The sequence below is a fragment of the Coregonus lavaretus genome, assembly GCF_964263955.1.
Source record: "Coregonus lavaretus genome assembly, contig: HAP1_SCAFFOLD_660, whole genome shotgun sequence".
Classification (NCBI taxonomy): domain Eukaryota; kingdom Metazoa; phylum Chordata; class Actinopteri; order Salmoniformes; family Salmonidae; genus Coregonus; species Coregonus lavaretus.
This window is the reverse complement of record NW_028166949.1, coordinates 175,148-187,441: the sequence shown is the minus strand read 5'-3', so window position 1 is coordinate 187,441 and position 12,294 is coordinate 175,148. Positions and strand designations below refer to the sequence as shown.

Here is a 12,294-nt window from a genome sequence, read left to right as displayed (position 1 = left end):
AGCGTAGCGGACTACGTGAATGTCTTTTTTACGTCACATAATTGTGGTAATCCTGCTACATAGTTTTGTAGCGGTGGGGGGCAGTGTTGAGTAGTATGAAGCTGTCACACTCTGATCTGTTTCACCTGTCTTTGTGATTGTCTCCACCCCCCTCCATGTGTCGCCCATCTTCCACATTATCCCCAGTGTATTGATACCTGTGTTCTCTGTTTGTCTGTTGCCAGTTCGTTTTGTTTCGTCAAGACTACCAGCGGTTTTCCCCTTGCTCCTGTCTTTCTCAAGTTCCTGTTTTCTAGTTTTCCCGGTTTTGACCATTCTGCCTAACCTGACCCTGCCTGCTGTTCTGTATCTTTTGGACTCTGATCTGGATTACTGACCTCTGCATGCCCTTGACCTGTCGTTTGCCTGCCCCCTGTTTTTGTAATAAACATTTATTACTTCGACACTGTCTGCATCTGGGTCTTCTCCTGAAACGTGAAAGAAGCTCTGTATTTTACCACCAAACTCACTTGACATTTTTGAAAATGGAACCAGGAAAATACATTTTGTTCCTCTTTCTCTTTTGGCACAAATAGATTTTGTTCCTCTTTCTCTTTTGGCACAAAGTTTTCACAAAATAATTAACTCTACATACATCAATTTTGTCACCAATCAACTAAAAAATCTCATCTACTTCAAGATTTCTCTGTCTTGGTTTAGCTTGGCATTAAATCAGCAGGCATTTTTGCATTGATAACCACATATAATCTCCCCCCCCCCCCCCCCAAAAAAAAAGTATTTTGTTTAGAAGTAATAATACCTGATTCTAGGCGATTTTGAAATGGTAAAAACAGCCCCAAGCCATGTGTTTTTTCTCTGTGAGCTAAAATTATAACATTATTTTAAAGTGTTATGGAAGTGAATAGATTCAAGCAGCATATTAAACTGGGATAATGTTGTAGGTTACACTGGCAGGAATAAGAATATTTGCCAGGGCATATTATTTAATTATAAATCGGATTATTTCACATGGGGGAGATGTGGGACACTAAAAGGCTAGCTTGCTTGCTGTTTTTAGCCAGCTAGCAAGCTGCTAGTGGAGTAGCCTTGAGCCACCTGTCAGGGAAAAAACTAGGTAATGTTAAGAAAACCTAAAATGTAATTACATGTAGGTATTACTCAAATATGCAGTTGGTTTTCTTTGAAATTAGCTAACACTGGTGATGATGTTTTCAGCGTTATACTTCTTCGCTTTTACCACAAATGGGAAGACAAGACAACAACAAGAAAATCTCTGCTATCGCGCCCTTGTGTATGTTGCTGATCAGGGGTCTAGGAACACATGGACCGGTGAGGATATCATGTTACCATTAGGTGCGTGTTGGTCCAAAAACCAGACTCCACCCAAGCGCACACATGCGTAGATCTACGCACATGAAGCTTGTACAGGGCTTTACATGTACGTACACACGCATGCATGCACTTGCACACACACAGACACAAGCACACACACAAGTGTGAGGTGTGTGTGATGACTGTCTGTTGGGCTCTAGCATGGTGATTCTCTGCTCTGGCCGTGTGCTGACCTTGAGGGACGGCAGTGAGGGATGAGGCAGGGTGACACAGGACTGTGTGTGTGTGGTGTGTGTGTGTGTCGGCCATAAAGCTGTCCCAGCTCTAACAGGTATTTATGGACAGAGCCTGGAGGAGTGGGGGAAACATCTGTTGAGTCAGAGGAGATGGCCAGTCACTCAGTATGTGTGTGTGTGTTTGTGTCTGTCTGTGTTCGCAGAGAACAGAGGCTGTTGACTGCATGGGGTGAAGTACACAACTGTGGTACTACAATAGTGGAGAGGACAAGTGGTTGGCTTTCAAATCATGTACCCCAAACTACAGTGCCCAGGGCACATGATACACACTGACAGACAGACACATGCACGCACACACACACTCACACACACCAAGTCATAACACACAGTATAATGTGTATACAGACATTCAGACACTAGTGAGTGGTGATGCGCTTGGAAGTGCTTTGTGTGTTAAGCAGACTGTTGAGTCTGGACTGTGAAATAATTATAATTCACTGGCCAGACACTACAGTACAACAGCCTCAGAAAGAGAGGGATGAGAGAGAGAGAGAGAGAGAGAGAGAGAGAGATAGAGAGAGAGAGAGAGAGAGAGAGAGAGAGAGAGAGAGAGAGAGAGAGAGAGAGAGAGAGAGAGAGAGAGAGAGAGAGAGAGAGAGAGAGAGAGAGAGAGAGAGAGAGAGAGAGAGAGAGAGAGAGAGAGAGAGAGAGAGAGAGAGAGAGAGAGAGAGCCATGCCATAGGCTGTAGGCTTGTTTATTTATCTGACAAGATATGTTTATAAATCCAATCCCATTATTTTATATTATATGACTTTATAGTAAAAATAATATAATTTACCTTAGCTGAATAAAATAGAAAGGATATTTTTCCCATTCCAAAGCAAGTGCACATATGAAGTTGCTATGTTGAGCATATGTAATGATGTCATGTCATAGTATTGTGTGGACCAGGGGAGAGTTAGTAGATAAGTGGTTTGCTGCCACAGAGTCTACATTCTGTTATGTCAAAGGAGATTACTGAGGTTGATCTTATAATAATTGATGGACAGGATATACTGACAGGGGTAAAGGGTAATAACATCAAAGAATGGGAGTGCCCATGGAGGTTTACCAGATGTTCGTGGAGAGACTTGTAACAGAGTGTATATATAGAGAGAGTGGATCTTTGTTCTGGAGTTAGGAAGATGGCAGAGGCAGGGCCATGTCCTTCGTCTGTTATAACTAACCATGGTACCATATTAAACAGGTCCTATACGCTAGATTTAGAGTTATTTGTCAACTTTAGTTGTGACTGATACAAACATTAAAATGTATTGGAAATCAAAACATATATGGGCTGCATGGTGCGACTATAAGCTATTGGTGATTTGAGAAAGTCGCAAAAAAAGCTTGCACTCTGTTCCTTGCCTCAGGCTGCACAGCTGTTCTCTCATCAAGTGATCATATTTTCACCCATCAGACTATTCTCAATTTAATCTTGTCTTTACTAATATGTAAAATATATTCAATTTAGAATGACCCATTATCAAATGGGCAGGAACAGGGGAAAAAAGGCATGTCATCTGTATGCACTCGAAAAGCAAATGGAGGCTGCACTCTTTCCCGCTGATCCGTTTTTTAATGGCTACTTCGGTTATATAGTGGAGCATGTGCTCAATATGAGCAGCTGAGAAATAAATACACTTATTTCACTCCACGCATCAACCACTGTTTGAGGAGCATGCTCTCACTGCGCGACAGGTGATATTCTGCCCAAACTCTGTATGCAATGGGCTCTCCAACTCTGTTTCTGCAGCTACCCAGTGCTTAATTTTGGAAACCAAGTGAAGTCTGTTCGGATACATAGATAGTAACATATTTTCGCAACAAAACATATTTCACTAAATGGTTGACAGCCCCTCTGCATGCTTGAGAAAGGAATAAAAGAGAGAGGAGATGGAAACGCATGGTGGTGAGATATTCTGTATAGCTAAAGGTAGTGTCACCCAATTAATTATGAAAATATACAAAATTCCCTATTACTAGACTATTCAAAATCAAATAGAAATTCACCATAATCGTAGGCGAACTGTGAGCCGCCACCGCACAATCAATGAACCAAGAGTGTGCAAAGCTGTCATCAAGGCAAAGGGTGGCTATTTGAAGAATCTCAAATATAAAATATATTTTGATATGTTTAACACTTTTTTGGTTACTACATGATTCCATATGTGTTGTTTCATAGTTTTTATGTCTTCACTATTATTCTACAATGTAGAAAATAGTAAAAAATAAAGAAGAACCCTGGAATGAGTAGGTGTGTCGAAACTTTTGACTGGTAGTGTATATGTTCTCTCCCAGACTCGTGGATAGAAATTTTGGAGCGTAGTTTAAGGTAACCAGTACATCCAGTCTGCACAATAATACAGTCCACACTCAAAGGCGATTACTGTAATGTGTTTAACTTTTGAGTATAGGCTAGTGCAATTATGTACCAAAGACATCTTAAATCAATTTAGTTTTTCTGCCATGCGTAATATGGGGTAGGCTATGTATTGTATAACGGGCTTGGGGTCATAAGCCTATGTGTATGCATAAGCTCTAATAAGCGTATGGGTGTTTTGAATTAATCATCACCTTAGAACGCCCTGTCGATTTCATTGTGTTAGTCTTTGAAACAACATTCACAATGACCATGTTTTACACTCAGTTTCAATCTGCTGTTGAACTTCTTTCTTCAAATTGATCATCACAGTAAGGTGAGTTTTAAAAGCACAATATTGTTTTGATGATAAGTGTTTGATGTGATTTGCATTGATGTCAGAGTGGTTAGAGGGACAATAGAGCCTGAGTACCAGACCATTAGGACCTGATGGTAGTTAGCAAGTCGGGTACTACCAAAGCATGTCCAGAGTGCATAAGAGGAGAACCGTGACTCAACGGTCATGTGGAATTTTACTGTGGTCATGACTCATGACTGCCGGTGTGGCGGTAATACGGTCACCACAACAGCCCTACTCATGGTCTCATGTCAGATTTAGACATTCAAACAACACATTTCGAAGTGTTTAAGGTTAAGTTTAGGCATTATCTCTGAATTTTTTAAGGTTAGGATTAAGTTTAGGCATTAACTCTGAAATCTTAAGGTTAGGCATTAACTCCGAATGGTAAAGGTAAGGAATAGGCTTGAAAAATAAATAAATAATAATAATTAAAAAAATATATACATACATAAACATATTGCTGGAATTGAACATGCAACCATTTGCACCAGATGCAGATGCTTACACCCATATGCCATCCCCGTTGACAATGCCCTAGTAAAACCGAAAGCTACTTGAAGGTAACAGCGCTCACTGTTGCCCCTAGTGGCCAGTTTCCATGTCATCTCCCGATGTCCTCAGACATGGATGGACGTCTAATACTGACTTGTATCACGGGTGACCTGGCTGACAGTATACCATACAGCAATTGGTACATGCAGCAAATGTCAACAGTGCAATGCCCAATGAGGGTGTTGAACTTGGATCTCCCAGCTAACCAATGCTCCAACAGGGTTAACCTACTTTGGGGAGATCGTACTGAGCTTACATAGGCAACAGTGGCGATCAGTACCGTTTAAGATGAGGGAGGATGTTTTTTTGTTGTTTTATGAGCATGGCCTTATTTCTATTACAGCATACTGGATGACTGTCATTCATATTCCATTCACCCTGTTCAATGTAACAGCGATAGGTTTAGGCTACTACATGATACTCAAATTTTCCCTACACCCATCATGAGGTTGCTACAACCTAGCCTATGAATTCAAGTTTACAACGTAGGAGGACACAGGTCGAGAGACATACAGTGACACATAGACAGACAGTGACACATTCAATACTGCCTTGCACACTCTTGCCTGCATCTAGCTGATATAGGGTGTAATCATTAGTCCAACAGTGTTTCTAATGGACAAATTCAGGTATGTTTATCCCCGTTTAGTTCCATTTGCTTCCGTTTAAGAAACGTATTTCAATGTGTTTCTGAACCACTGATCACGTGTAAACACAGTTCACGTTCAAAGTAGCCATGTTGTATTCCTTCTCGCATCTATGTGCTCTCCTCCTCTCACCTTGTCCCTTCGCTTGTGGACTTCAACGCACAACACATCAGTTGTATGTGACCAGGCGAAAAAACATTTCCAAGCCAAACCATATCATAACCGCAACACACAGCCTACATAGTTGTCAATACCCCATAATAATAAAGCAAAAACAGTTTTTTTTGTTTGTGCAAATTTATTAAAATATACTGTATATATATTACATTTACATAAGTATGACGCTACAAGCTTGGTACACCTGTATTTGGGGAGTTTCTCCCATTCTTCTCTGCAGATCCTCTCAAGCTCTGTCAGGTTGTATGGGGAGCGTCACTGCACAGCTATTTTCAGGTCTCTCCAGAGATGTTAGATCGGGTTCAAGTCCGGGCTCTGGCTGGGCCACTCAAGGACATTCAGAGATTTGTCCCGATGCCACTCCTGCGTTGTCTTGGCTGTGTGCTTAGGGTCGTTGTCCTGTTGGAAGGTGAACCTTCGCCCCAGTCTGAGGTCTTGAGCGCTCTGTACTTTGCTCCGTTCATCTTTCCCTTGATCCTGACTAGTCTCCCAGTCCCTGCCGCTGAAAACCATCCCCACAGCGTGATGCTGCCACCACCATGCTTCACTGTAGGGATGGTGCCAGGTTTCCTCCAGACGTTAAGCTTGACATTCAGGCCAAAGAGTTCAGTCTTGGTTTCACCAGACCAGAGAATCTTGTTTCTCATGGTCTGAGAGTCCTTTAGGTGCTTTTTGGCAAACTCCAAGCGGGCTGTCACGTGCCTTTTACTGAGGAGTTACTTCCGCCTGGCCACTCTACCATAAAGGCCTGATTGGTGGAGTGCTGCAGAGATGGTTGTTCTTTTGGAAGGTTCTCCCATCTCCACAGAGGAACTCTGGAGCTCTGCCAGAGTGACCATCGGGTTCTTGGCCAAGGCCCTTCTCCCCCGATTGCTCAGTTTGGCCGGGCGGCCAGCTCTAGGAAGAGTCTTGGTGGTTCCAAACTTCTTCCATTGAAGAATGATGGAGGCCACTGTGTTCTTGGGGACCTTCAATGCTGCAGACATGTTTTAGTACCCTTCCCCAGATCTGTGCCTTGACACAATCCTGTCTCGGAGCTCTGCGGACCTTATATAGACAGGTGTGTGCCTTTTCAAATCATGTCCAATCAATTGAATTTACCACAGGTGGACTCCAATCAAGTTGTAGAAACAGCTCAATTTCGAGTATCATAGCAAAGGGTCTGAATATTCAAATGAAATGAAATCAAATTGATTTTGTCACATGCGCCGGATACAACAGGTGTAGACCTTACAGGGAAATGCTTACTTACAAGCCCTTAACCAAAAATGCAGTTTTAAGAAAGAATACCAAAACAAATCACACAAAAAAGACAATTTAAAATAATATGAAATAAAAGTAACAAATAATTAAAGATCAGCAGTAAAAATAACAATAGCGAGGCTATATACAGGGGGTACCGGTACTGAGTCAATGTGCAGGGGCACCGGTTAGTCGAGGTAATTGAGGTAATATGTACATGTAGGTAGAGTTATTAAAGTGACTATGCATAGATAATAAACAGAGAGTAGCAGCAGTGTAAAAGAGAGAGGGGGGCGGGGGCATTGCAAATAGTCTGGGTAGCCATTTGATTAGATGTTCAGGAGTCTTATGGCTTGGGGGTAGAAGCTGTTTAGAAGCCTCTTGGACCTAGACTTGGCGCTCCGGTACCACTTGACGTGCTGTAGCAGAGAGAACAGTCTATGACTAGGGTGACTGGAGTCTTTGACTATTTTTAGGGCCTTCCTCTGACACCGCCTGGTATAGAGGTCCTGGATGACAGGAAGCTTGGCCCCAGTGTTGTACTGCACCGTACGCACTACCCTCTATAGTGCCTTGCGGTCGGAGGCCGAGCAGTTGCCATAACAGGCAGTGATGCAACCAGTCAGGATGCTCTCGATGGTGCAGCTGTATAACCTTTTGAGGATCTGAGGACCCATGCCAAATCTTTTCAGTCTCCTTAGGGGGAATAGGTTTTGTCATGCCCTCTTCACGACTGTCTTGGTGTGCTTGGACCACTTTAGTTTGTTGGTGAAGTGGACACCAAGGAACTTGAATCTCTCAACCTGCTCCACTACAGCCCCGTCGATGAGAATGGGGGCTTGCTCGGTCCTCGTCTTTTTCCTGTAGTCCACAATCATCTCCTTTGTCTTGATCACATTGAGGGAGCGGTTGTTGACCTGGCACCACACGGCCATGTCTCTGACCTCCTCCCTATAGGCTGTCTCGTCGTTGTCAGTTATCAGGCCTACCACTGTTGTGTTATCAGCTAACTTAATGATGGTTTTGGAGTCATGAGTGAACAGGGAGTACAGGAGGGGACTGAGCATGCACCCCTGAGGTGCCCCCGTGTTGAGGATCAGAGTGGCGGATGTGTTGTTACCTACCCTAACCACCTGGGGGTGACCCGTCAGGAAGTCCAGGATCCAGTTGCAGAGGGAGGTGTTTAGTCCCAGGGTCCTTAGCTTAGTGATGAGCTTTGAGGGCACTATGGTGTTGAATGCTGAGCTGTAGTCAATGAATAGCCTTCTCACATAGGTGTTCCTTTTGTCCAGGTGTGAAAGGGCAGTGTGGAGCGCAATAGAGATTGCATAATCTGTGGATCTGTTGGGGCGATATGCAACTTGGAGTGGGTCTGGGGTTTCTGGGATAATGGTGTTGATGTGAGCCATGACCAGCCTTCCAAAGCACTTCATGGCTACAGACGTGAGTGCTACGGGTTGGTAGTCATTTAGGCAGGTTACTTTAGTGTTCTTGGGCACAGGGACTATGGTGGTCTGCTTGAAACATGTTGGTATTACAGACTCAGACAGGGAGAGGTTGAAAATGTCAGTGAAGACACTTGCCAGTTGGTCAGCGTATGCCCGGAGTACACGTCCTGGTAATCCGTCTGTTGACCTGTTAAAAGGTCTTACTCACATCAGCTACGGAGAGAGTGATCACACAGTTGTCCGGAACAGCTGATGCTCTCATGCACGTTTCAGTGTTACTTGCCTCAAAGCGAGCATAGAAGTAATTTAGCTCGTTTGGTAGGCTCGAGTCACTGGGCAGCTCGCGGCTGTGCTTCCCTTTGTAGTCTGTAATAGTTTGCAAGCCCTGCCACATCCGACAAGAATCGGAGCCGGTGTAGTACGATTCGATCTTAGTCCTGTATTGACGTTTTGCCTGTTTGATGGTTCGTCGAGGGATTTCTTATAAGCTTCCAGGTTAGAGTCCCGCTCCTTGAAAGCGACAGCTCTACCCTTTAGCTCAGTGTAGCTTAGCATCTGCTTCATCTGACCACTTTTTTATTGACTGAGTCACTGGTGCTTCCTGCTTTAGTTTTTGTTTGTAAGCAGGAATCAGGAGGATAGAATTATGGTCAGATTTGCCAAATGGAGGGCGAGGGAGAGCTTTGTACGCATCTCTGTGTGTGGAGTAAAGGTGGTCTAGAGTTTTTTTTCCCTCTGGTTGCACATTTAACATGCTGGTAGAAATGAGGTAAAATGGATGTAAGTTTCCCTGCATTAAAGTCCCCGGCCACTAGGAGCACCGCCTCTGGATGAGCGTTTTCCTGTTTGCTTATGGCCGTATACAGTTCATTGAGTGCAGTCTTAGTGCCAGCATCGGTTTGTGGTGGTAAATAGACAGCTATGAAGAATATAGATGAAAACTCTCTTGGTAGATAGTGTGGTCTACAGCTTATCATGAGCTACTCTACCTCAGGCGAGCAAAACCTTGAGACTTCCTTAGATATTGTGCACCAGCGGTTGTTTACAAATATACATAGACCGCCACCCCTTGTCTTACCAGAGGCTGCTGTTCTATCCTGCCGATACAGTGTATAACCCGCCAGCTGTATGTTATTCATGTCTTCTCGGTGAAACATAAGATATTACAGTTTTTAATGTCCCGTTGGTGGGATATTCGTGCCTGTAGTTCGTCCACTTTATTATCAAGCAATTGTAAGTTGGCCAATAGTTTTGATGGCAAAGGAAGTTTAACCACTCGTCGCCGGCTCCTTACCAAGCACCCCGATCTCCGTCCCCAATATCTCCTTTTCTTTCTAATGCGAATGACGGGGATGAGTGCCCTGTCGGATGTCTGGAGCAAATCCCTCTCGTCCGACTGATAAAATAAAAATGATTTGTCCAGTTCAAGGTGAGTAATCACTGTTCTGATGTCCAGAAGCTATTTTCGGTCATAAGAGACGGTAGCAGCAACATTATGTACAAAATAAGTTACAAACAATGCGAAACAACACACACAATAGCACGGTTGGTTAAGAGTCCATAAAACGGACGCCATTATCAATACTTATGTAAATAAGTTATTTCTGTTTTTTATTTTGTATACATTTGCAAAAATGTATAAAAACCTGTTTTCGCTTTGTCATTAAGCTTACATTGACTTGGAAGAGTTCCAGTGTTGTGTTGGATAGTCATAGCCAGCTAGCTAACATAGCATCCCTCTGTTTGAGCAGGTTGTTTGAGTAGGCTAAACTATATTTAGCGCCATTCATCACTCCTTCAATTCTGACCAGTTTCCCAGTCCCTGCCGATGAAAATCATCGGGATGGTGTTCTCGGGTGATGAGAGGTGTTGGGTTTGCGGCAGACATAGCGTTTCCTTGATGGCCAAAAAGCTCAATTTTAGTCTCATCTGACCAGAGTACCTTCTTCCATATGTTGTTCCACATGCCTTTTGGCCAACACCAAACGTGTTTGCTTATTTTTTTCTTTAAGCAATGGCTTTTTTCTGGCCACTCTTCCGTACAGCCTAGCTCTGTGGAGTGTACGGCTTAAAGTGGTCCTATGGACAGATACTCCAATCTCCGCGGTGGAGGTTTGCAGCTCCTTCAGGGTTATCTTTGGTCTCTTTGTTGCATCTCTGATTAATACCGTCCTTGCCTGGTCCGTGAGTTTTGGTGGGCGGCCCTCTCTTGGCAGGTTTGTTGTGGTGCCATATTCTTTCCATTTTTTAAATAATGGATGTAATGGTGCTCCATGGGATGTTCAAAGTTTCGGATTTTTCTTTATTACACAACCCCGATCTGAACTTCTCCACAATTTTGTCCCTGACCTGTTTGGAGAGCTCCTTGGTCTTCATGGTGCCGCTTGCTTGGTTGTACCCCTTGCTTAATGGTGTTGCTAGCTGCATTTGCTAGCTAAGTAAGTGAAACTGAAAGTGAAAAAAAAGACAATCTCTCTCTCTCTCTCTTGCTTCTCCTTCATTTTTGAAGAAATTAATTTGTTCAAAACTGTTCAACTATTGTCTTTCTCTCTCTTTGAGCCACATTTTATGCAGTGCTAGCTAGCTGTACCTTCAGTATTAGATTCATGCTCTGATCCTTTGATAGGGTGGACAACATGTCAGTTCATACTGCAAGAGCTCTGATAGGTTGGAGGACATCCTCCGGAAGTTGTCATAGTTTCTGTGTAAGTCTATGGAAGGGGGTAAGAACTATGAGCCTCCTAGGTTTTGTATTGAAGTCAATGTACCCAGAGGAGGACGGAAGCTAGCTGTCCTCCAGCTACACCATTGTGCTACCCTATAGACTGCGGTTCAGGCTACTGTAGACATTCATTGCAAAATAGTGTGTTTTAATCAAGTATTTGGTGACGTGATTATATTTAGTATAGTATTATCTAAAAAGGAAAACATTTTAAATGTTTAAAAAAATGTATTTGTATGAAATTCACTGAGGAGGATGGTCCCCCCTTCCTCCTCTGAGGAGCCTCCACTGCTAGGCAAGGGGTGTTACAGCACAACAGACACCATACAACAGCATGAGACAGTGTGCTTCAGGGAGTGTTTGTTAAATTGTGTTATAGCTAGCATGTTGCAGTGATAACCTTACCTGGATGCGTAGCAGGGAGGTTCCTCTGGGTGTGTTCTCAGGCAAACTGATGTTATACAGAGGTTTAAGGAAGATGGGCCGGTTGTCATTCTCATTGATCAGGTCAATGTAGATACGGGCAAAACCCACATGTTCCGACATGGACTCATTGGCATATAGCTGAAAAAAGAGATAGGACAGACTCTGATAATTTACATTAAGACATTAATATTCTAGACATAGGGTTGGAAGAAAGTGGAGATGTCATAGAGCTTCAAAAGGTAAACATTACTGGAGATACCTTGCAATTTTAGAACAGTGTTGCATTTGCTAGCAAAGAGATTTGCAGTGGCTTATTAATGGAAACTAAGTGAATTGTTTCGCCTCACAGCGATACGCCATGCCATCTGGTTTGCGCTTAGAGGGACTATAATTTGTTTTTCAACAGGACAATGACCCAACACACCTCCAGGCTGTGTAAGGGCTATTTTACCAAGAAGGAGAGTGATGGAGTGCTGCATCAGATGACCTGGCCTCCTCAATCCCCCGACCTCAACCAAATTGAGATGGTTTGTGATGAGTCGGACGGCAGAGTGAAGGAAAAGCAGCCAACAAGTGTTCAGCATATGTGGGAACTCCTTCAAGACTGTTGGAAAAGCATTCCAGTTGAAGCTGGTTGAGAGAATGCCAAGAGTGTGCAAAGCTGTCATCAAGGCAAAGGGTAGCTATTTCAAGAATCTCAAATATAACATATATTTTGATTTGTTTAACACTTTTTGGGTTACTACATG

At 43.3% G+C, this 12,294-nt stretch overlaps 1 protein-coding gene across 1 annotated transcript in view; it reads right to left on the bottom strand.

The window, feature by feature from the left end:
- Window positions 1–12,294, bottom strand: part of LOC311114077 (cadherin-23-like) — a gene marked incomplete at both ends in the record, with an annotated part of 213,759 nt that overhangs the window by 98,254 nt on the left and 103,211 nt on the right. The window contains one exon of the mRNA XM_084189355.1: window positions 11,525–11,683. Coding sequence (XP_084045481.1) covers window positions 11,525–11,683 — 159 coding nt within the window. The remainder of the gene's footprint in view (window positions 1–11,524; window positions 11,684–12,294) is intronic.